The sequence below is a fragment of the Archocentrus centrarchus genome, chromosome 2 (assembly GCF_007364275.1).
Source record: "Archocentrus centrarchus isolate MPI-CPG fArcCen1 chromosome 2, fArcCen1, whole genome shotgun sequence".
Classification (NCBI taxonomy): Eukaryota; Metazoa; Chordata; class Actinopteri; order Cichliformes; family Cichlidae; genus Archocentrus; species Archocentrus centrarchus.
In genome coordinates this window covers 28,554,003-28,580,101 of record NC_044347.1, presented here as the reverse complement: position 1 = coordinate 28,580,101, position 26,099 = coordinate 28,554,003, and the positions used below count along the sequence as shown (strand labels likewise).

The 26,099-nt window shown below is 40.5% G+C and overlaps 1 protein-coding gene across 1 annotated transcript in view; it reads right to left on the bottom strand.

Moving 5' to 3' along the window:
- Positions 1–26,099, bottom strand: part of dmd (dystrophin) — a 387,210-nt gene that overhangs the window by 209,952 nt on the left and 151,159 nt on the right. Inside the window, exons 10-14 of the mRNA XM_030747286.1 lie at positions 16,290–16,418; positions 12,148–12,243; positions 6,446–6,544; positions 3,558–3,739; positions 1,893–2,043 (exon numbers count right to left, since the gene is read on the bottom strand). Of these exons, the coding sequence (XP_030603146.1) occupies positions 1,893–2,043; positions 3,558–3,739; positions 6,446–6,544; positions 12,148–12,243; positions 16,290–16,418 (657 nt within the window). The remainder of the gene's footprint in view (positions 1–1,892; positions 2,044–3,557; positions 3,740–6,445; positions 6,545–12,147; positions 12,244–16,289; positions 16,419–26,099) is intronic.

Here is a 26,099-nt window from a genome sequence, read left to right as displayed (position 1 = left end):
TATACTTATGCCTTACATACCATTACATTATATATTCATATAAAGCGCTTTGAATGCTCAGCCTGAGCAGAAAAGCACTATATAAAAACTAGTCCATTATTTTATTAGATGTCATTTTTGTTTCCAGTTTATTTATAACTGATGGAATTAAGAAGTTAGCTGCTGACCTGACCTGCAAAAAATACAGGAAGTCCTATAATGCTCATATATATCACTGTATGTTCTCTTACTTTTGTGGAGGAATATTGATAACAACACTGAACCGTCGTATTTACTGTGAGAATAGATATTGCACATTGTGGAGCATTGCTTAAATCTTATTATCTTAATGAAATCCTAGAAAATCAAAGAAGGGTAATGTCATCTGGTCTTATGGAACTGAGCCAGACTTTTTTTAATAAAAGATTTGCAAATGATTGCAAACCACAGCTTTGTACATTTTAGTAGCTTTGGTAGTTGACTCTAAGCAGAACACAGTTTTGTTGCGCATACTTTTGTGTTGTTTCCTTACAACAATAGCATCTAAGATAAACATTAAGCTTTATTTAACTTTCAATGGTATCACAACATTGTTGCAAGAATAGTACTTTCTTGTATAACTCCGCCTCTAAGGCATCTGCCAGGTATTTGATCCCCTGCTGAATTTCTAAGTTTGCTCATCCATCATCTTCTGCTTATCCATCCATCCATCCATCCATCCATCCATCCATCCATCCATCATCTTCCATTTATCTGACCTTTATCTCCCTCTCCCCAACTACCTCCTCTAGCTCATCTGGGGGAACACTGAGGTGTCCCCAGGTCAGCCAAGAGGTATAATCTCTCCAGCCTGTCCTGGGTCTACCCTGGGGCCTCATCCCGGTAGCACATGCCCAGAACACCTCACCCAAGAGACACCCAGGAGGCATCCTAGCCAAATGACTGAACTACCACAACTGGCTCCTTTCAATGTGCAGTGGAGCAGTGGCTCTACTCTGAGGCCCTAGAGAATGACTGCACTCTTCACCCTATTTCTAAGGGAGAAGCCAGACACCCTTGTGACGGGGCTCATTTTTGCCACTTGTATCTGTGATCTCATTCTTTTGGTCATTACCCAAAGCTCGTGACCTATTGAGTTCTATTTTGCATTGCTGTGATAAAATATTGGCAAAATTGACTAGTCTGCTGCATATTTTTTCCACATATGCTGGTGATAATTCATTTAATAGCTATTGTATAATTATTGTTTTTTGAAAACAGAACAAAGTAACACTAGTAACAATGAAGGAATGGGGAAAAAACAGACTCGTGCAGAAAAGTATTTTCCCATTTTTGGGGGGTGGGGGTGGGGGGGGTGGGGGTGGGGGGATGATACTGAACCCCAAGTTGCTCTCTGATGCAACTGTCGGACTGTGAATGTTAGATAGAAAACACTTTGAAGCTGAAAACAGTGTATGAATGAGTAAATGCAAATGTGTTGTATAAAATGCTTTGAGTGCCCAGCTAGAGTAGAAAAGCACTATATGAGAACTAGTCCATTAACCAATACATTTACCTACACATGCCCACCCCCTTTAAGGGCAATCATGTAATTGTAGTGGTTTTGATTCTGTACATAGGTTTATTTCAAAATAAGAATTACCATAGACACTGGATTTGAAGACTTAAATTAACTTTAAGAGAGGACCATTTGCTACACCACTTTCTGAAACAGTGATATAAGTGCTAAGAATAATTAACTCCAGCATGTAAGGTCAGTCCTTGAGCTTAATGACAACCTGACAAAGCATTGTTTCTTTGGTTAATCTTCATCTTAAAGAAGCTCCATTTTTAACATTAAAGTGAAAAAAAATCAATGGTAACACCATGGCTGAATTACTTAAGCCATGTTTAAAGAGCAAGGATCTACTCACCTTGTGCTCCTCTACTTGGTGCTTAATGTCCTCCAGGTCAGGTCCCAGTGGCTGAGCCCCCATCTTCTTAATGCGTGCTTCTGTCACATCCAACCAGTCTGTGAGTTGCTGCAGCTGCTGGTGCTGCAGATCCATCAGGACTTCATGGAGTCTGGGAGTGTGACACAATTCAATGATGTGCCATATTTTAAAACCACAAAAGTCTAGCATTTATATTACCCTTTTCTAGTGTAACTGATCATGAAGTTATGTTACCAGTCACATAATTTATTCTATGCACTTCAAGTACTTCATATCCACACACAGCCAATTTAAAATCACCTGTGAAATTAACATACATGCCTTTGGACTCAGGGGGTGGGGTGTGGGGTGGTGACAGTGCTAACCTAACCAATGTGCCACCGTGCTATCCGAAAGAAGTGCTTAAACCCCCAGGCACCAGTGATTTAATAGCTAGAAATTATTAAAAAAAAAAAAAAAGATATCCTCCTCTTAAATTTATTGCATTAACAGACACTTGCTGTCTTGTCTTGGTGGTATGAGGTAATCCAGGCCCTGTCGGTACAGAGCTGTGCAACAGCTTGAGCAAATAAGATAGCAGAGCAGTTAATTAAGTTTGGCTCAGTGTCAGTTATCCTTGCATTCACCATAATAAGAAAGGTGCGTGGTCTTTGCTTCCATGAGTGCTAGACTGTTGAGATCTCCAGCCACTGTGCAGAAAAATATGAAGTTTCATTCATGGGCCCAAATATGAAAAAAACAAACAAAACAAAAAACACCAAACATGTAAACAAACAAAAAACCCTCAAGTGAATTCATTTTGGCCTGTGCAAATTTGGAAATTTAGTGTTTGATATGGTTTGCAAAAATGCAAAACCTCTTAAAAATATTTTATATTGTTAATGTTAATTAGCTAATTTACAGCAAAAAAAAAAAAAAGACATTTGGTGTTATGTTTTGTTGAAAAAAAAAAATTTAAAAATGTGAGGGGTGTACTCACTTTGTGATACACTGTACACACTTCTAAAAGGAAGTGGCCACAGGTGACAAAAACAATCTTAGGTTCATTCACCATTGTGCTTTAGAGCTGTCCACTTGATCCGATCATGTCACTGTCACTTTTAAAAATGGCTTATGATATTTCATCACAACAATAACTCCTGCCCAAGTCTAGGGCTATGTTCAAATCTCAAAAGCTTAGCTATACCTCTTAACTATCTTTACTCAATTCAAACTGTTTATTGTATATTGTTTATATTCAGTTATGTATATGTGTATGGATGTATGTATATATCTATTGGTGTGTGTGTGTGTGTTTGTGTAAATGTATATATATATATATATATTTTTTTTTTTTTTTCTTTTATATTGTTACTTTTTATTTAGATTTATTCTTCTTTAAAGGCAGCACTGGGACCTGAGGACAGAAATTTCTTTCCACTGCATGTAAATATGATGTGAATGACAATAAAGGATCCTTGAATCCTTAAATGTCACTGAATATGCTTTACAAAAAACTGGGTCCTTGTCTGTTTTCTTATTCTATAATTTCAGAATAGCAGTAATATTAATACTGCTTAGTTAAGAACATAACGAACATTAATAATTAGTTTATTGTTGATCAGATTGTTGCTTGTTTAATTCAGTCCTTTTTTATGCAGGCACCTGCTCTGTCTCTCCATGCTTGCCACTCTTAGATGCTCCCACCGGGAGTTCAGAAGGTTCATCTGCTCCCTGACTTCAGAATCCTCCTCTTCACTCAGGTTTCCTTCCCCCAGCAGAGCAGCACCAGCCCGGAGGACTCGTCCTACACTGCTCTGGTGTGTGGTCAGCTCCACCATATACCCCTATTGAAGAAACACATGGAAGAATTGCACACGCATATTCACAGTGATTCCACTATTTTGCCCTAAGTAAATTTTCAAAAGGCCTCACATTACTATTCTAACTTTGACCCTTTCTCAATTCACTTTAGTAGTACTGAAAACCTAGTGCTTAACCTATTTTCATTGAACACTAAACTGCAATATGAGCCTTCTTGGATCTCACAAGGTAAAATGGTCAGGGTAAATCTAATTCTGAGGGCATTAAAGTCAATAGTAAGACGATATTCCTGGAAGCCCCAATTCATCATAGTTAATTCATCACCAACTATTCACACACAAGATATTTATGACTTACAAACAATATATTTTTTAAAATGTTACCTACTGAATTCTGTTCTAGCTACAGACTGAGGCATGTAATTGCATCCCTATTAACACTGCAAGAAACTGACTTTAAATATTTAACATGCATTTGTAATATGGGCTTTGTAATGTCAAACATTGTGGCAAAATCATGATCAGATTTAAACCACCAGGATAGAGCAATTTAGTAATATACTTAAACATTAAATGATGAATTATCAATGATGATTGATGCTGACATATACTTGTTTGTACAGAACTCTAGGGGCTCTGTACAAACACACATACAGAAGATGACACATTAAAGATTCTTAAAAGACACACAGATACAAATGGGTGTAAATATGCAAATACTTAAAAAAAGAAGAAAAAAGAAAGAAAATGAAGGATGATGAAGCCAAGCCAAGTTGGATATGCCTCCTGTTGCTGCAGCTATAAATGTGTCAAGCTGAGGTTGGTGAAAAAGTATGAAGGCTCTGTAGCTGGTCGGTCTAACTCAATGGCTTTCATCACAGTAAGCACCATTTATGAAAACAACTATATTTTTCATGTAAAGCATCCATTTTTCCAGTGATTTTTTTTTAAAAAGCTGGTTAAGTTATTGTATGTATGAAATCAAGTGAAATCAAGTGATAAATAAAATTTATATTTGTACACTTTAACTATGAGAGGCAAAATGAAAAAAAAAACAATTCCAGGAAATCACATTGCAGGATTTTTAAAGAATTTATTTGTAAATCATGGTGGAAAATAAGTAATTGGTCAATAACAAACAATCAAGATTTCTGGCTCTCACAGACCTGTAACTTCTTCTTTAAGAAGCTCTTCCTCCACTCATTACCTGTATTAATGGCACCTGTTTGACCTCGTCATCTGTTTAAAAGACACCTGTCCACAGCCTCAAACAATCAGACCCCAAACTCAACCATGGCCAAGACCAAAGAGCTGTCGAAGGACGCCAAGAAGAAAATTGTGGACCTGCACCAGGCTGAGAAGAGTGAATCTACAATAAGCAAGCAGGTTGGTGTGAATAAATCAACTGTGGGAGCAATTTTAAGGAAATGGAAGACATACAAGACCATTGATAATCTCCCTTGATCTGGGCCCCACGCAAGATCTCATCCTGTGGGGTCAAAATGATCATGAGAAAGGTGAGCAAAAATCCCAGAACTGCACAGAGAGACCTGATGAACGACCTGCAGAGAGCTGGGACCAAAGTAACCATCAGTAACCATCAGTAAGACACTACGCTGAGAGAGATTCAAATCTTGCAGTGCCAGGCGTGTCCCCCTGCTTAAGCCAGTACATGTCCAGGCCCATCTGAAATTTACCAGAGAGCATGTGGATGATCCAGAAGAGGATTGGGAGAATATCATGTGGTCAGATGAAACCAAAATAGAACTTTTTAGTAAAAACTTAACTCATTGTGTTTGGAGGAAGAAGAATACTGAGTTGCATCCCAAGAACACCATACCTACTGTGAAGCATGGGGGTGGTAACATCATGCTTTGGGGCTGTTTTTCTGCAAAGGGGACAGGACAACTGATCCGTGTTAAGGGAAGAATGAATTGGGCCATGTATTGTGAGATTTTAAGCCAAAACCTCCTTCCATCAGTGAGAGCATTGAAGATGGGACATAGCTGGGTCTTCCAGCATGACAACGATCCCAAACCCACTGCTCGGGCAACGAAGGAGTGGCTCCGTAAGAAGCATTTCAAGGTCCTGGAGTGGCCTAGCCAGTCTCCAGACCTCAACCCCATAGAAAATTTGTGGAGGGAGTTGAAAGTCCGTGTTGCCCAGTGATAGCCCCAAAACATCACTGCTCGATAGAAGATCTGCATGGAGGAATGGGCCAAAATATCAGCTACAGTGTGTGCAAACCTGGTGAAAACTTACAGGAAGTGTTTGACCTCTGTCATTGCCAACAAAGGTTACGTTACAAAGTATTGAGTTGAACTTTTGTTCCAGTATTTACCAATTGCTTATTTTCCACCAAGATTTACAAAGTCCTACAATGTGATTTCCTGGATTTTTTTTTTTCTCATTTTGCCTCTCATAGTTGAAGTGTACCTATGATGGGAATTACAGACCTCTCTCATCTTTCTATATAGGAGTACTTGCACAATCAGTGGCTGACTAAATACTTTTTTGCCCCACTGTAGCTGTATAAAATCCATGTAGAAATGTACAAATACCTAATTACCAGCTTTACTTTTATATATTTTAATTTATATTCTAAACCATACATGTGTAAACTATTCTGACATAAGAAGTCCAAAAAACAAAAGAATAAAAAGTCCAAAAAAACTCATGAAATACATTACATATTTGAAGCCACCATGACTTCAATAGCCCAAGTCATACCTCGTGTGTGTGAAACTGGTCCTTCACCTCCTCCACATGACTTGAGATGGGAGCCTGTCCCTGGAGGCCATCTTCAGCTGACAGCAGCCATGTCAAGACCTTAAAAGTTAAAGTCTAATTAACAAAGCACGCTTTAAAAAATAAGCAACATTCTTGTTTTTCCTACAATAGACTTCTGCTTTCAGCTGCTCCCTGTAGGGGTCACTATAGTGGATTATCTGCCTCCATCTCACCATGTCCCAGCATCCTACTCTTTCACACGACCCTCTGCATTTTTTCTTTCATGACATCCATGAACCTCCTCTAAGGTGTTCCTTTTTTGGTCCAAAATATGTATTGTCTCTCCTCGGCACATGTCCAAACATCCCAGCCTTGCCTCTTCAACTTTGTTTCCAAAACACTCAACCTGAGCTGTCGCTGCCAACAAAATTTTCAGCATCATCAACTCTGCCACCTCCAGATTGGCCTCCTGTCTTTTTGTCAGTCTCCAAAACATATATCATAGCAGGTCTCACTACCATCTTGTAAACCTTCCCTTTGGCTCTTGCTGATATCCTATAACAAATCATCTCTGGTTTTCATCTCCACGCACTCCACCCTGCCTGTACTCTCTTCTCTTGTGCACTGTCCCTTGCTTTGGATGGTTGACCCCAGGTATTTACACTCGTCTACTTTCACCAGCTGTACTCCTGGCATCTTCACTGTAACACCTGTTTGTCTCTCATTTCCACACATATATTCTGTCTTGCTTCTACAGACTTTCATTCTTCTTCTCTCCAGAGCACAAATCCATGCCTTCTTCAGGCTTATTTCCACCTGCTCCCTACTGTTACTACAGATCACAATGTCATCCCACAGAGACTCCTGTCTAACCTCATCTGTCAACCTGTCCATCACCATTGAGGGGGCTCAGAGCAGACCCCTGATGTAATACCACCCCCACCTTGAACCCATCTGTTCCTGCTACCACACACCTCACCACTGTCTCACTGTCCTCATGCATATCCTGCACCAGCCTTCCTCATACAGTAATTTTCCACAGTTCCTTTCTTGGCACCCTAGCATATGCTTTCTCTAGATACACAAAGACGCAGTGCAACTCCTTCTGACCTTCTATGTACTTCTTCAGCAGCACTCTCAAAGCATACATTGCATTAGTAGTGCTCTTTCTTGGCATGAAGACATACTGATGCTCACTGATCATCACCTCTCTCCTCAGCTTCAACAACTTTTTCCCATAGCTTCATGGTATGGCTCATCAGCTTTGTCCCATTGTAGTTACAGCTCTGCACATCACCCTTGTTCCTGAAGACCAGTACCAGTACATTTCTTCTCCACTCATCAGGCATCCTCTCACTCTCCAGGATTGGGTAAAGAAATCTGGTTAAGTCCACTGCCCTGTCTCCTAGATATGTCCATACCACCACAGGTATGTCATCTGAACCAACCGCCTTTCCACTCTTCATTCTTTTCATAGCTGCTCTAACTTTATCCTTATTAATCCACTGCACTTCCTAATTCAGTACATTTCAGTCTCTATCATTAATCACCTAACCTGATGCACGTCCTTTCCAGCTTAATCGGAAAGGACGTATGGCATTTAGGTGTTAAGAAGAGAAATGCAGAGGGACAGTTGCTACCATCTTTGGCAGATAGTTTCCACTGGTACTCTATTGGCCAACAGCACTGGAGATGGCCATTGTTAACCTGGACAATGCATGAAAAAAAAAAAAGCAAGTCAGTGGAGGAACAAACAAAAACACTGGCGTGAAAGTAAATATTGACTAGTTCAAAAGACTTACAAAAATAGCCAGCCACTGTCCCTCCCAGTGACAGCAATGCAAATTCAAACTAAAACCAAATTACAGCTGGAGGAGTTAATATTGGCTCTTTAAAATCTATTAGTAATTCTACAGTCACATTCAGGCCGAATCTGGCCTGCGTACCCCAGAACTGTTCACTGAGATGCACTCCTTTGGAGTTGGGGGTATTTTATCCACCGCCTGTCCCCCTCCCCTGAACATGCGTGCCTACACAGTCCAGTGATTGCTTTTATGCATTTATATTGAAAGGATCAGCTGTTTGTTCCATGGGCTAAGCCACATGTTAGAAAGCCTATTAGTAAATAAAGCTTTTCCCATTTGATTGTGGAGGCAATTGAGAGCCTACTTCAGCAGGGGACTGCAGTCCCCTATGGGGCTTTGTGCTCATTTCACTAGAGCAGAGGTAAGTAATTAATTTTCCCAAGGGGCCACATGTGAAACCGAGACTGTTGTGGAGGGCTACACCAATAAGCTGAATTCAGTTCTGTTCAATATTAATTTGATCTCTTTATATAATTCTAATAGTAGTTAGAATTAGACAATGAAAATGTCAAACAGGCATAGTTAAAAACAACATTTTATCACTATTTAACCAACATTCCCAAAAAGAATTGTCAGTAAAATGTGCACGCAAAATTTCAAAGTGCTCTTGCTATTTTGCTTATACTGTAGTTTAATGACTTTTTCCATTTCTTTGTCTTGTTGAGTGAGAAATCTAGCCCGTTTGGGGCTTGAACAAGTGCATTAAAGTCAGTAGGTTCAAATGCAAAGAATAGCCGACAGGTGATCACCACTGAGAGAGGATCTGTATCTGGATTTGTTAAACTCCATCACTGAGAATGACTGTTGACATATGAAGGTAGACTCAAAGTCAACCAACATCTTCTGAGGTTGTCTCCTGTGAAAAGCTCCCCTCTTTGAGAGAAGAATAAAAATCTGGCTGTGGTACTGACTCGAACTGCTCAGCCAGTAGTGAACAGGGCAAAAAACTGTCTGTGATTCAGTCCTCTTGGCATGTACAAAGACGAATAACCGAGCTGTGTTGCAGACATCACAGCTTTTGTCCAGAACTAAGGAGAAAAAAATCTAAATAGTCTGCTTTGTTTTTTAAATAAAGTTTTAGATTTCTTGCGATGTCCTCGAGCAGAATACACCAGACATTCCAATCAGAGAATGGCTTGCTGTTTTTTTGCAGTTTTGTGGGAAATTGCAAAGCTGGTCCCTGGATGTGTAAATCTTGGTAAAAAGTCCTCGCTGCTTCTGCAGCTTTGTTTAACAAAGGTTCAGATATCTGTTCCTGCTCTGCATCAGTCAAGTTCTTGTATTTCTTTGCATTTTATTTTCATAATGGAGCAATCAGGCTCTCCACAAATAAAGCACACAACTTTGCGTCTGACTTCAGTAAATAAATACTTTTCTAATTTAAAACTTTACATTCTGCATCAATGTTTATTTTTTAGCATGAACTGACATCTTTCAAGGCTTGCAAATTCATATATAAACATAAACATTGGTTCATGTTACAGTAAAGGTACCTTCTCTTTGCACACAACTAAGTACATAAATAAAAAAAAATAGCAGCTGCCATCAGAATAAAAGCAACAAAGTTGTATTGTGATTTCTCAAAAAAACAAAATTTAATTCCCTGATGGGCAGTTTATCAAAGAGTGTTTGGTGGCTGAAATGGGACAAACTGCATGACGTATACCTATTTGCATTTGAATCCTTTTTACCCATTGACCTCTCGGGCTGGTCAGAGACAAACAACAGGTCATACAACGCCCATGTCTGCACTAGAGGAATGGTGAACTCTTGGTCCCTCCTTATGAGCGTGTCTATGGAGGAAATATGTTTAGCAGCAAGCTGTGCTTCACCTTTGACCTTTGCAAGATTTTATAGGTTGCATGTCACTGCTCGCTCATACCATCATGAATGCCAACCTACACATTAGGAAAACAGTCAGTTGTTCAGATAAGCTAATCTGGCGACGCAGGAGTGCATATGCCCATAGTGAGGCACAGAAAAGAATGTTTGAAAGATAATTTGAGGTTATTTATCTCATAACCCTCATTCTCTGATAACATAAATGAGGTGTCTCACTCCTTGCATAAAGCTAGGAAGAGGTGAGCTTATCTTGAATAATGAATGAAGCCATGTCAACACCTTTTGTAGCATTTATATTATTCTTTATAGTGAGACGCCTCAGTCATGTTTTTCGAAAACAGGATTTAGGAGGTAAGTAACCTCAAGTTTTCATGAAATGGTGGTAGCAGTCATATTCTGTGATAATTTCTGGATTTTCTGTGGCATTACAATTTAACTGTAGTTCTGGATTGTAAACAAAGATAATATTAACTTTGGTAGCCAAGGTTAATAAGGGTAAGTTTATATATATATATATATATATATATATATATATATATATATATATATATATATATATATATATATATATAACTTACCCTCAACTGATGTGTGTGTGTGTGTATATATATATATATATATATATATATATATATACACACACACACACATCAGTCGAGGGTACGTTTTATATATATATATATATATATATATATATATATATATATATATATATATATATATACACACACACACACATCAGTCGAGGGTACGTTTTATATATATATATATATATATATATATATATATATATATATATATATATATATAACTTACCCTCAACTGATGTGTGTGTGTGTGTATATATATATATATATATATATATATATATATATATATATATATAAAACGTACCCTCGACTGATGTGTGTGTGTGTGTGTGTGTGTGTGTGTGTGTGTATATATATATATATATATATATATATATATATATATATATATATATTTTTTTTTTTTTTTTTTGTTATTATTAGGGTTGTTTTGATAATATACTGGGAAAGCTTCAAAAAGTGCCTTTTAGGTAAAGTTTCAAGTGTCATATGATTATATGGGATAGGAAGCTGGTCAAAACAACTTAAGGATTACAGATATAAATTTAATTTGACTGCAGGTTTTAACAGGATTCCCTTCAGCTTTGATGGGCCATCAGAGTCTAATCTCCAAACAACTATTTTTATTATCAATAAATCTTGTGTAATTTCTTTTAATGCTCTCTCCTTATTGAAATACAGAGGACTAAATTTACTGACTCTCCAGAAATCAGAGTGAAAAAATTATGCAGAAGGCCAGTCCATTTTGCAGAAAATGTATTACAGCAACTCAAAATGGCGCTGTATAGTTTGTATGGCTTCCACGTGCTTGTTGCCTTAATGAGATGACAGATGGTGTGGTAGGCCATGTAAAATCACAGAATGGGATCAGTGGATGCTGAGGCAAGTTTATATGCGTGTGAAGGCAGATGAGCTAATACTCTAATTCTCTTATCTTGTGTTCATTGTGCTTGGTTTTGCATCCTTGCGCTTGTCTGCTTCCTTGTCACATCTTCCACACATGGTAGTTAGTTTTGTTTTTGCCTCCCCAAGATTCCTAGTTTTGTGATTGCTTGCTCCAGCTCGACTGATGTGTTGGTTTTGTATTTCTGACTGGGAGTTCTGTAATAAGACTACCCTTTGAGTTTACTTTTCCGCCTCCCGAGTCCTACATTTGGGTCCACATCCTGCCCACCACACTACAGAATCCTGACAGACCTACTGTGTGTTTTCATAGTAATGAAGGAATGTGTCATCCAGGACACCATTCTGACTCACTGAGGTGATACTTTCTGGGCAAAAATGGAGCTCTTTATCTGTGGATAATACTGTATAACTTTTACAGACACACACAAGAATATGCTTCTGTACACTAAGTGTTAGCTAAAGTAAATAAAATTCCTTTATCATTATCATATTGTCTTACCTCCTCCAGCGCAGCCTGGTAGCTTTCTAGGCTGGTGGCGCCTGAAGGCAAAGGACTGAGGCCCCGCTGCAGCTCCTCTTGGCCAGGACCCAGGAACTAAATAGGGTGGGAGATAACAAGCAGAGATCGAGTGCAATAGAGGAGAGGATATGTGGAGAAATAGAGGAAAAGAGGGCATCAGGTGCAGAGGGTTAAGAAATAGAGGGAAGAAAAGAACAGAGAGACGGAACAAGAAAACAAACAGTATGTCAAAAATGAAGAGGGGTGGGCGGGGAGGCACAGAGTAGAAAAACATTAAAGGCAACATGAAAGAAAGGCAGGAAACAAAAAAGATAAAGAGAGATTAAGGAGGGGCCTCTTAGTGTTAGCCTTTAACAGTGATGACAAGTGGTTTTGGCCTCTGTCCACCCTTAACAGTTTGTCTTCTTCTTTACTGAGTATCTCTCTCTCTCTCCCCCCTTTATTTCTTTGTGAGCTCTGGACATAACTCGATAACTTCTCTCTTTTTATCTCAGCTTAGTACTGCTTCTCTCACTTCATCTTCTCTCTGCTAATAAGGTCCTTAAAAAATAAATAAGATCATTCAGTGGAGCTGATAACTGTCAGCCTCAGTCAGGGCTGCTGTCTCTTAATGCCTGTTTAGTATTACAAATGCATTCAGATTGGTCTGATGGTAGACACTCAGAAATGTTTAGTGTCTAACATAATCCAATAAAAATCATCAAATCCACCTTTATGGACTATGCATTTTATCTATTCTTTTTTTTAAGATTAGTTTTGCTTGCTTTTGTTTGGATAGTCGAGCAGTGAAAATTAAACAGGAAGGTGAGAAGAGAAAGCAGGAGAGGACACACAGCAAAGGTCAGACTTGAATCCAAGTTGCTGCCTTTTGGCCATATGAGCACCTGCTCACCCAGTGAGCTAAACTGGCCCCCATGTTAGCTCTGTTTGACTGAGGCAAACTGACATTGCATTGGGAAATGCCACCGTCTCCTCATAGTCTTGAAAGAAAACACTTTGAGGGCTTTCTCTGTTGCATTCTGCTTTACACTCTGCATTACTAAAGGACAGTATGAGTGCTTATCTGACAAATTATCTTTTATGTTGAAGCGAAATTCAGTTGAGCATCCTTCTGATACTTAGTATTTCATTAAAGTATCATGAATCATGAAATAACATGGCCGGGCATTTACAAAAATGCCAGGTTACATTTGTAAACAAGAACATTTTACCATGACAAAAATAAAGGGTAAAAAAAAAAATAAAAATAAAGGGTAAAAAAAAAAGAAGAAGAAGAAGAAGAAGAAGAAAGAAAAACAAGTGAAAATTGAAACATTTTGAAATATGTTTTGGCAAATTACTTTGGATTATAAACAGTGCAGAAAGAGTTACTGTCAATTAAAAGAGTAATTTGGCCATTATGGAAATATTTTCCCCTAACCATTAGACTAAGACTAGGTCCCAACCCAAAATTTCAGTATGGGTTTGGACCTAGTCTGAGTCTAATGGTAAACGCAGTCTAATAGAAACACAAACTACCTTGCCATGAAGGCAATGCACCACTCAATTCAGCTGTGATGCTACACCCCTGCCAGCACTCCTAGGTGGGCCCCATATGGGATAAGCAAGGGCAAACATTATGGGCCCCATAAGGTTTTGTCCGCAGTTTCCATGGTGGCCCTACGTGGGTTTGCCCAGATAGATTTTAACCGGCCCTGAATATGTGTTCATTGGGACCCAGACGGTTAACTTACATGAGGCCCGTGCAGGGTCTATGCATAACCCATGCATGCATGGACCGTATGGTTCCGAATGAACACATATTCAGGGCCGGTTAAAATCTATCTGGGCAAACCCACGTAGGGCCACCATGGAAACTGCGGACAAAACCTTATGGGGCCCATAATGTTTGCCCTTGCTTATCCCATATGGGGCCCACCTAGGAGTGCTGGCAGGGATGCGCTACAGACAAGATTACTGAAAACTGGGTTTGAGTCACTCTAGTGGAAAAACTATTTCTAAATGACCCCAATCATCTTTCATTACAAAAAAATCTATCTTCAGCAGGTTAAATAATTGGTTAGGCACTAACTGAGACCACTTGACTGTGTGTTTTAACAGTGGAGCTAAAGGTGGACGTCCAGCACATAAACTGGAAGTGGGGAGAAACAGTTTTGGTTCACCCAGAAACTTTGTTGAGTCTAAGAATCAAAAAATACACCTACCTCTAAAACTTGGTAATTAATGCATCCACAGCCTGACTCATGAGTCTGTTAGAGCCCTGCAGCTGTAACTCTCGACCACAGGAACTGGGTTAGAAACGTCAGCATCTACTGTGTATTTAAATCACTACTCAAAAAATCTGTACATACAGAAAGCCCTTTTTTTTTTTTAACAATAATACCACATCTTTATATACACATATATTTGATATTTTTGACTAATTTATCAATTTCTTGTATTTATTTACCTGTTTGTCCAAGTTTTATGCCATGTTTTTATTTCTTGTTGTCTTATCTGCTTACTTTTCTGTTTTTTTGATTGTGATCCATTTAATTGTGTTCTGTAAAGTACCTTGCAAATATATTTTGAATATTTTATAATTATTATCAGTTAATCCATACAAAATAAAAAGGTGGTGAACAATGGAAAACAAGAAAAAAGATCAAAGGGACACAGTTACATAATGTTGTTTTAAAGAGAATCAAGATTACCTTCCCTTCTTATTAAAATCTGTTTGTAGAAACAGAAAACCCACAGCCAGCATTGTCTATAAGATTACAATTATTGATAGCTTGGACAGCCTCTTTATGTCACCTCACAATAAACATGCTTGCACATTAACTTACTAGATGTAAATCTATTATGGCAATTGATATATATTTACACAAGCTCAAAAGAATAGGAAGAGAAGGCGGTTTTTATGTATCATTCTATCATTAAAATAGTTTTCATTTGATTTCTGAATTAAATCATAGGTTCTACACAGGTTCTTTTCAAAAAAAGGAGAGTATGTGAGGAAACTCCATGTCTCTGACTTTAAGTGACAACCAGCGATGAAAAGAACTGGATAACATGTTGAAAAATTCACCGTTTTCATTTGTATACTTACCAGGAGTGTATTTCAAAAAAACTGACATGTTTATGCTTCTGCATGTTTGAGCCTTTAGAACTTACACTGGACACATTCTCCCAAGTAGATGAGCCGCATATGCTCATGTAATCAAACAGCTTCCCTACACTTTCCAAATGTTACTGGACTCTGCTGTTTAAGGAGATATGCCAGCATTAAATTTTCAGGCTCGCTTTTGCGATGTAAGACATGTAAGTCAAAACTATTTTTGAGCCACTGTGCATCACATAATAAATTGTAAATACCTAAGGGATAACTCCATCCCAACAGGCTTGACTTGGACCCAGATGAATTAAAAAAGCTGTCTGCGGTTATAGTATAAGGACTAAACAAGATGTTCTAATAAAAGCTTCAATGTTGCTGAAAGATCAAGTAAGCCATTTATCCTTGGCTCCAGTCTATGCAAAGCCAATAAACCCACTTCCTCCAGACTGACACTGATTTTCTTATCAGTATATTTTACAAACTATCAAAATTTCCCTTTAAGGCAAACATGAATATCAAGGACATTTTTTGTGTGCCACTCATTCTGTCAAGTTTACCAACATTATCAACCTGAAGTTTGAGCCTGTCTCACTTGTGAATTAAAGTGAAGACAAACACATAGTTTTTATTGCTTATGACTTATGAATGAATAAAATTAACATGTTCAATATCATCATCGATTAGAAAGTCAGTGCATTTCAAATCATGAAATACACTGTATTGAAACTTGATGATCTAAATACACTGCAAAAACTGTCCACCTCAAGTCCTGTCATTTTTCTTCACGTTAACATTTTGAAATTAAATTCACTTATTCAATTCATTTTCAGTAGAATACAGATCATTAAACACAACTGATTGAAAAAAAAAATAACAAGAAACCAATCAGCATTTTTAGAAAAGTGACTTATTCAGATGGACATTTTTTGTCAAAGACTCAGACAAATAAGAGCGGACAAAAGGTGTTCAGCCACACATGCACAGACAGATGGACAATCGGCTGTTAGTGTTGTGAGACACGGACCTGATCAGTAAAACGCCTCCTCTTTTGCTCGGGCGACTGGACATATGCAGCCTGGGTGTAGGCATAGCTTTTATAGCGAGGCTGAGGGGAGGGGCTCCGCACTCGCCCCTGAGCCACATTCACTGTGATCTGAGAGAGGACAGACAGGTAGAAGATGACAGAGGCGAGAGGAAAAGAGAGAAAGAAGCAAAGAAATGCAAAAGGGAAAGCAAAAGATCCAAAAGCCAAATTAAATAATGTCTTTATCAAGTTAGTGCAACGATGCAGCCCTGGAAGAACTATTCACATTCAGCCACTTCAAATGTTATTAGCACATTTAATGGCTATTAACGGTTGTTATCACTCCTATAATTATGCTTCATACTGAGCAAACTGCCCCATAGGCAAGAAGGTCTCAAACGTAACCAAAACTATATAAGGTAACTCTTGAGGTCATGCAAATAAGTGCATGTAAATTCTATAGTGTTATATGCCAAGAGACAACTGCTGTCATTAACTCCTGCCATATGCATAAAACTGAATTGAAGCCATATGGCCTATTGTAACTATAAAACATGTAATAGACCTGGTGGTCCACTACAGGTTACTGTGTTAGTGTCACATTTTCCTTTCCCCGGGTGTGAAAACAGACAATTTAGAGCACAAATTTAGCACAAACCATGTAGTTTTGGTGCCCAAACTTAACCAAATAGCAAGTTAAAAAAATAAATAAATGCAAACGTTTAACAAATGCCAATAATGCCAATTTTTTTGTGCCACATGGGACAAAAAAACAAAACAAAACAAAAACTCCTGGATTACAAATAAGAATAACTTTATTGATCCTAGAGAAAAAATCATAATGACATAATGGCAAATGACATGTGCCACCACCAATCCTGCTAGCATATGCTAGCATGATAATGATCATTTAATGGGCTTACAGTGTTTGAAATACATGTCAGATTTCTTTACTTCTTTAAAGGCATCATCACTGTACTTAAAGCAACACTATTTTAGTTTTTAAGATTAAATATAATTTTCTCATCTTAGAAACTAATTCATAAACAATGGAACATAATCTTGTTCAGTGTTTTAATACACTTGACAAGAGGGTTGTGTTGCTACAACCTTACTTGGTTGCCCAGATAGACAAAACATGCTATTTTTCTCTTATAGGAGGTATTTATACTACAACATTTACTTGGAAAGTTATGAGAATGTAGTACAGGATGAAAGCTGTACAAAATTTTGTAAAGATTAATACATACACTGTCGAAACATTTAAACTATAGCAGCACAGGAACAAGCTCTAAGTACAAGATTGACAGAGTGTGCAAGATGCTAGCAGGCAGGGTATACATGAAATGCCATAACCAAGAGGCCGGCATAGTATACAGGAACATCTGTGTCGAGTATAGCCTGGAAGTCCCGAGGTCAAAATGGGAAATGCACCCAAGGGTGTTAGAGAATGACTGAACTAAGATCCTGCAGACCTTCCAGATAAAAGCTTGTGATGGCTAACCAACTGGATATAGTAGTGGTGGACAAGCAGGGGAAGAAGGTTGATGTGGTGTTCATGAATAATGAATGTTAAACATTTGGGATCTTGAATGTGATCCCGGAAGGCCAGGTGACTTGTGGGAAGTCAGCAGGGGGCGGGGTGTGTTTTGTTTGGGGGTTTTCATGTAATAAAGGACGTGATCGTCAGCACACGGAGGTCTATGGTTATTTGTTCAAATTAAGAACACGACATGGTGTCAGAAGTGGCTCGTGTTGCTGGGGAGACACTTCCATGGTCCATCGGGAGTGGATAAGGAGGGAAAAGGGTGAGCAATAGCATGGAGATGTCTAATAACGGAGAGGACGAGCAGCCGAGGGCAGGAGTTAGCACTGTGGCTAATACTCCCAGCGCTACGTTCAGCATCCAGCCGCCGGAGCCCTTTGATTTTTCTAAACCACAGGAATGGACAAAATGGATTCGTCGCTTCGAGAGGTTCCGCCAGGCCAGTAACTTGTCATTGAGTTCGGATGAGAACCAGGTAAACACCCTGATATACTGTATGGGAGACGAAGCAGATGATGTCCTGAGAGGACTAAAGCTAAACGACGCAGACCAGCGCCAGAACGATAAAGTGAAAGAAGGCTTCCAAAATTTTTTTGTAGTGAAGAAAAATGTTGTTTACGAACGCGCAAGATTTAACATGCGCAAACAGGAGCCAAATGAAACAGTGGATGCGTTCGTTACAGCCCTGCATGCATTAGCGGAGCACTGCAGTTACGGACCGCTCCATGACGAATTAATTAGGGACAGAATTGTAGTGGGCTTAGCAGACATCAGACTGTCAGAGCGTATGCAAATGGAGAAAAATCTGGACTTGGAGAAAGCTGTAAACATGGCAAGACAATCAGAAGAGATTAAAAGGCAACAAAGTGCTCTGAGAGGTGAAGCCAGTGCAACGCAGTCAAGTGTCAGCTCTGTTGACAGAGTTGTTAAGAGCAGACAACAGTTTGAGAAAATCAAATACAACAAGTTCCAAGATAAATGTGCTAAAACACATCCACAGGTCGACAGTAAAAGCAGAAGCACATCGAGTACAAAGTGCTTCAGGTGTGGAGGCTCCCCTCACCCTAAACACGAATGTCCTGCTAAGGATGCAAATTGTCATTTCTGTGGAAAGAAAGGACATTACCAACGCGCGTGCAGGCACAACAAAAAAGTGTAAAGCGTCGAAGAGGGGGAAGAGGAGGAAAGTTTCTTCCTTGGCGCTGTGACCACAGAAAATCAGGCATGGACAGCGGACAAACAAATAAATGACACCACACTAAAATTTAAGCTTGATACAGGTGCGGATGTCACAGCCATGGCTCAAACAGATTGGAATAGACTGTTCCCAAGCATTGCAAAGCCTGTTCTTCACAAACCTGTAAAACCCCTGTTAGGCCCTGGCCGGACGCCACTGGTGGTTGCAGGTTACACGAAACTACAGCTTATTTATGGAGACAAGCGTACAATGGAGAAGGTCTACGTTGTCAAAAACCTCACTACACCGCTGCTTGGATTGCCTGCCATCACAGCTCTTGGCCTTCTGGTGCGCGTGAACTCTATATCAATGGACACTCTAAAAACAGTATATCCCAGACTCTGCAATGGACTAGGTGAGGTGCAACACACATACCACATCAAACTCAAACCTGAGGCGGTGCCATACTCACTCAAAGCCCCCAGGAGAATTCCCCTGCCTTTGGTAGGAAAGGTAAAAGAGGAACTTCACAGAATGGAGGAGCTGGGCGTCATTAGCCGGGTGGAGGAACCTACAGATTGGTGTGCCGGCCTGGTGGTAGTCCCAAAAACAAACAGTCCCAGGCTGAGACTGTGTGTGGACTTCACAGGACTGAACAAGTACGTTTGCAGAGAAAAGTACGTACTGCCATCAGTTGATCAAAGTCTGGGAATGCTGGTGGGAGCAAAAGTGTTCAGTAAACTGGATGCCAATATGGGGTTTTGGCAAATTCCCTTAGCAAAGGACTCAGCCCAGCTCACAACATTCATAACACCGTTTGGGCGATTTCACTTTAATCGCCTTCCCTTCGGCATCAGTTCTGCACCTGAGCACTTCCAGCGCACGATGGCGGAGGTTATAGAAGGACTGGAGGGAGTGATTTGCCACATTGATGATCTGCTGGTGTGGGGCTGCAACCAGGAGGAACATGATGCCCGTCTACATGCTACGCTGAAACGGCTGGAAAAAGCAGGTTTGACGCTGAATGTAGAAAAGTGTGATCTCTCACAGAGGAAAGTTTCCTTCTTGGGCCATATCATCACAGATTCAGGCATCAGCCCTGATCCAAAAAAAACTGAGTCAATTACCGACATGACAGAACCAAGTAATGTGGCAGAACTGAGGAGCTTTCTGGGTATGGTGAACCAAGTGGGCAAGTTCATTCCCCACTTGGCTGAAAAGGACAAGGCCCTGCGTGAGCTGTTGTCGAGAAGGAACAGCTGGTACTGGGGCACAGACCAGGACAAAGCATTCAAAACTTTAAAAGAGGCACTGACCTCACCCCCAGTACTGGCCATGTATGACCCGAACAGAGACACTAAAGTTTCTGCAGATGCTTCATCATATGGACTGGGGGGGGGTTCTTCTCCAGCGGTGGGAGGAAGGCTGGAGACCGGTTGCGTATGCTTCGCGGTCACTTTCTCCAACGGAGCAACGCTATGCACAGGTGGAAAAAGAGGCTTTAGCCCTTACTTGGGCATGTGAGCGTTTTCGAGATTTCCTCATAGGAAAACACTTCTGCTTAGAAACAGATCACAAGCCCCTCATTTCCCTGCTGGGAGGACAAGCTTTGGATCTTCTCCCACCAAGGATCCAGCGTTTCAGGATGAGACTCATGCGCTACTCGTACGAGATACAGTACGCCCCAGGTAAATCACTCTGGACAGCAGACACATTGTCCCGTTCACCTGTTAAGAGACAGATGTCACATTCTGATAAAGAACTAATGGAAGACACAGACATCTATGTGGACAATATCGTTGCACATCTGCCGGTTAGTTCCTCATACCTGGACACACTTAAAGGAGAGTTACAGCGTGATAACATTTGTGCTCGTGTCATGCAGAGGTGCACACAAGGATGGCCAAATCTGGAAAAACAGGAACCGCTGCTGAAACATTACTGGCCAGAACGTGCCACTCTGAATGTGAAAGATGGCTTGTTGCTAAAAGGCTCACGGCTAGTTATCCCTTCAGCGATGCGCAACGATGTGTTAGAAAAGCTTCATGAGGGACATCAAGGAGTTGTTAAGTGCAGAGCCCGTGCTCGCCAGTCAGTGTGGTGGCCTGGACTCAGTCAGCAAATAAGCGAAATGGTGTTAAAATGTAGAACTTGTATACAGGAAAGAGACAATCACAGTGAACCACTCATACCTTCCCAGCACCCAGCCCGCCCATGGCAAAAAATAGGCACAGATCTTTTTGAGTTGGGAGGGAAAAGTTACCTTCTTGTTGTGGACTATTTTTCTAGATATGTGGAGATAGCCCTCCTAAAGGGGACAAAAACGAGTGAGATCATAGTTCATCTTAAGTCAATTTTTGCCCGACATGGTATCCCAGAGGTTCTAATGTCAGATAATGGACCACAGTATTCTGGGCGAGTTTTTGAGTCTTTTGCTGCCTCATATGGGTTTGAACACATCACCAGCAGCCCAAGATTTCCACAAAGTAATGGGGAAGCGGAGCGCTCAGTACAAACTGTGAAAAACCTGTTAAAGAAAGCGGCAGACCCTTATTTAGCTCTTCTTGCTTATAGAGCTACACCGCTGCAGAACGGATATAGCCCTGCTGAGCTCTTAATGGGCCGACGGTTGCGCACAACGCTGCCAGCACTTCCCTCTACTTTGGATCCTGTTCTGCCAGACGGCGACAGCTTGGCTCAAAAAGAAGGCAAAAAGAGGATGATGGACATTGCTAACTTCAACAGGCGTCATCGTGCCAGACCGTTGAGTAACCTATCTCCAGGAGAACAAGTTTGGATCACAGATGCAAAAACACCAGGAACTGTGATCAAAAATTATGGCACACCACGATCCTACACAGTGGGTTTACCCCAGGGATCAGTGAGGCGAAATCGCAAGCACTTGATTCCCTTACATTCAACTTTGCAAGATAAGACTGTGGAAAAGGGGTTGACAGGAGTGTCTGCAGAGCAGCCTTCATCAGCTGTTTCATCATCTGCTACTCCTGCGAAAGCTGATGGTGTGAGGACAAGATCAGGGAGAATAGTGAGGAAGCCTACTAAACTAGATCTGTAAAAAAAAAAGAAAAAAAAAGAAAAAAAAAAGAAAAGGAAAATAAAAGATTTGAGTTATGTTGGACTTAATTAACAAAAAGGGTACAAGGTTGGACATTTCAGAGTTATGTTATATTTGTGTCCCTAGCAGGTGAATGTAAGGAAGTAAAGAAAATGTTTCTCATGTGTTAGAGAAAATGTGTTTCTCATGTGTTAGAGAAAATGTGTTTCTTATTTGTTAAAAGGGGAGATGTGGTGTTCATGAATAATGAATGTTAAACATTTGGGATCTTGAATGTGATCCCGGAAGGCCAGGTGACTTGTGGGAAGTCAGCAGGGGGCGGGGTGTGTTTTGTTTGGGGGTTTTCATGTAATAAAGGACGTGATCGTCAGCACACGGAGGTCTATGGTTATTTGTTCAAATTAAGAACACAACAGTTGATAGATGTGGAAGTGATAGATGTACGTAGCAATACCAAGAGACTGCAACATCAGGAAGAAGGAACACAAGAATCCTGATAAATACCAAGGGCTGAGAGAGAAGTTAGAGAGGATGTGGAAGGTGAAGGTAACAGTGACCCCCAAACTGGGAGAGTGGCTCCAGCAGATACCAGGAACAACATCTGAGATCTCTGTCCAGAAGAGCACAGTCCTAGGAACAGCTAAGACACCTCAAGCAGGACCCTCAAGCTCTCAGCCCTCTGGTAGAGGACCCGAGCTTGGAGGACAAAAGACAGGGTGCGTGGGGAATTTATATATATGTATGATGTACTATACACTACATGTTATGAAGATGTTGAAAGAATCAACAATAGGCAGCAATACAGAGGCCAAACCTCTGATCAACAGCTAACTCCAGACGTCAATCACTCAACTGACTCTCGCTCTCCTTATTGATGTTTCAAGGTCTTGATTTTAACCTTTGTCTTCCCTCCAGGGAAAGAGATGTTTGGTCCTGCTTCATACTCACTCAGCCACAAATGAAATTCAGTTACTAGCATAATCCTGGTTCTCTGAAAACTGAGTCCAGTATCTCACTGGAAAATGTCCAAAAAAACAATCACAGAAGCTTCACTACCACCACTTCTGTCTAAGACAGACCAGTCATTTTAAAGGCATGGGGTCCCCCCCTGACTCCCTTTATAACAGCCCCTGGCCCCATACTACACCACATCCCCTCTATGGTGAAGTGGCACAATGGCTCTATGCACACAAAGACGCTACCTGCTAACATGTGACCCGATCTGGCAAAATGAGTCACAAGTTGCAGGGGCTAATTATTAGCCCAATAACAAATGAATCAGTGCATTGAATTGCGGGTCATTTCCAGGTAGCAACAAGGAAGAGATCGCTTACCTGTTCTGAGCCCTCGTACACACTTCCAGTAATGCCATCATTAAAATTACTTTGCATATTTAATATGCAAACGAACTTGAATAATGACATCATTGCAAAGTAATTTTAATGATGACATCACCGGTAGCGCGTACAAGCGCTCAAAACAAAAAGCGTAATTTCTTTGTTATCCGATGTTGAACATTTGTTCCACATGACTTTTCTCCCAGGTCGTTTGTGCCCCACTGGTCATGACCCTGTGCCCCACCAGTGGGGTGCGCCCCACAGTTTGAGAAACACTGCTTTAAGTCAACACATTCTAAAGGCTCAAAAGGGGGCTCTGAGAGTAAATTCTGTGGGTAAGTTCCAGGAGGGAACAACAGGCTTAACAGTAGGCCTCAGCCTCTGGGGCCCCTTAATAAACCTCATTATCAGAGAATGCTGACCAGCTGGTGCTAAATATACATTAAAGTGTATTTAGCTGCAATTTTAGCCTGTCATGTTGGCTTTGATAATGTACCAATTCACTGATAAGGAGGTTATGCTTCCTTTGGGGTTTGGTAGATAAGGGAAAAGCATTTTCCACTTTTTATAGTGGAAAATGCTCTTAGAGAGGCTGTTATCTTGCAAATCCTGAAGGAAGCATAACACAATTGGAACAGAGCACTGACAAGGAATTATATTCCTAGCTGCGCACCAGCTCTCAAATATATGCCATAAAGGAAGAGCTCTTGCACTCGGAATAATCTCAATCACCTTCAGAGGGAGACCAGACTAAAATCAGCCATTCATGTGCCAGGTCCAGAAATGGATAAAAAAAAAATTCCTGTGTACCTGTGACGACAAGAACCTCCACAAAGGCAGTGGGCACAGCTGGCTGTGGCGCGAATAAGATAGCGCCACCATCCATGGCCTGCTGGGACAGTAAGGAGCTAATAAAATCAGAGATGGGTGCTCTTCCTTCACCCTGCTCAGTACCGATGGTATGAAGCTGAGGGGGGAAATGCATAGAGCAGCACATTTGGCCACGGGTGTGCTAGTGCATTCTCGTCCAATGACATGCCCTTGTTTCTACCACTACCGCTGGTGGACTATTTCGGGATTGAGACTCCACTCCTGTAGAGTAGTTTCCCTCTGGAGAGTAAATCTGCTCTGGTGTTCAACATACTGGGAATGTGTGTGGCACATAATGACAGGAGGTGTTTGCTGCTCCACATAATCAGGCTGTGAGCCAGCCTGTATAATGTCACAGAGTGAGTGCCTCCCTGATGGTTTATATACCCACCACTGTTGTATTGTATGTCCTGACCAAGACATGACAATTTTTCAGTAGCAGCATGAAATACCTCAAAGAGAGAAAAACTGCCATCCATTCCAGGCAATTTATATGTGTGCGACAGAGCATTGCAGGACAGATATCATTTACAGCCCAGGCATTGTGCGACAGTACTCGAAGGAGTTGGGTGGGTGATACCTGTGGGTGCTTGAGACCCATAAAGGTAATGCAGAGGGGATAGGGATCAATCCACAAGCAGCTGGACATGGGTGAAATGTGACATCCCTAACCTTGCCGCCACCAGCATTACTCTGAGAGGATCCACTGATAGCCATAATCACTAAAGCTCAACTTTGCCAGCCAGCAATAGCTACACAAACACAAGCTCACTTGACATGCTAACTTTACAACACATAAGCCTTCAACAAAGTGACAACTGCTTACCAAAAGAATATATTGCTGTGAAGAAAATATATAACTACAGCGTAATAACAGTTATTACTGAAACCAGAAAAAACTCAGGGACTACCCTGACGGCTGCGTTAAACTGTTAAACTGACAATCCTAGTGATCTTCATGAGGAAGTAAGCAAGAATGCCTGGTGTGGGGGCAGGGGCTGTTATAAAGAGGGTTGGGGGGGGACCCAATGTCATTGAAATAATTGGTCTGTCTTAGACAGACATGGTGGTAGTGAAGCTTCTGTGATTGGTCACAAGAAAAGGTGGTCTCTTGCACTATATTGCTACAAGGCAACATTAAACTAACAATTTTGTGGTTTGATCATTAACCAGATTAGTTTACTAGCATTATAGCAATGCTTCACAATGTTTACAGTAATTCCTGTTTATGAGTTAATCTACCAGTGAAACACAGAAAGTTTCACAGATAGTTTGTCATTTCCCATTGCTTTGTAAGTATGTGTAAGTGATATTGTTATTATTATTATTATTATTAACAACTTAGATTTATATAGCACCTTTCAAAAACCCAAGGATGCTGAACAAAAAAACAAAAAAACAAAAAAAAAACCCCAAAAAGGCCTTTTTGAACAGGTGATTTTTAAAAACAGTTTCTTTAAAGTGTCCAGTGATGGGGTATTGTGAAGCTGAGAAGGCAGAGAGTTCCAGAGAGTAGGGGCTGCCACACTGAAGGCTCCCCAAAGGTATGGAGGTTGGTGCAAAGGACAAAGAGCAGACCCATGACTGAGGACCGTAGTATCCAAGGCTGTTTGTATGGATGCAAGAGGTTGGACAAAGAATTGAGGGAATTTCAAGTGAGGAGAAGGATCTTGTACGCAATGCGAGACTTTACTGGGAGCCAGTGTAGCTTAATAAGGGTGGGGGTTATGTGTTGCCAGAACCTAGTGCAGGTTAGAAGCCTGGCATCTGAATTCTGGACATACTAGAGCCTGTCCAGGGCTTT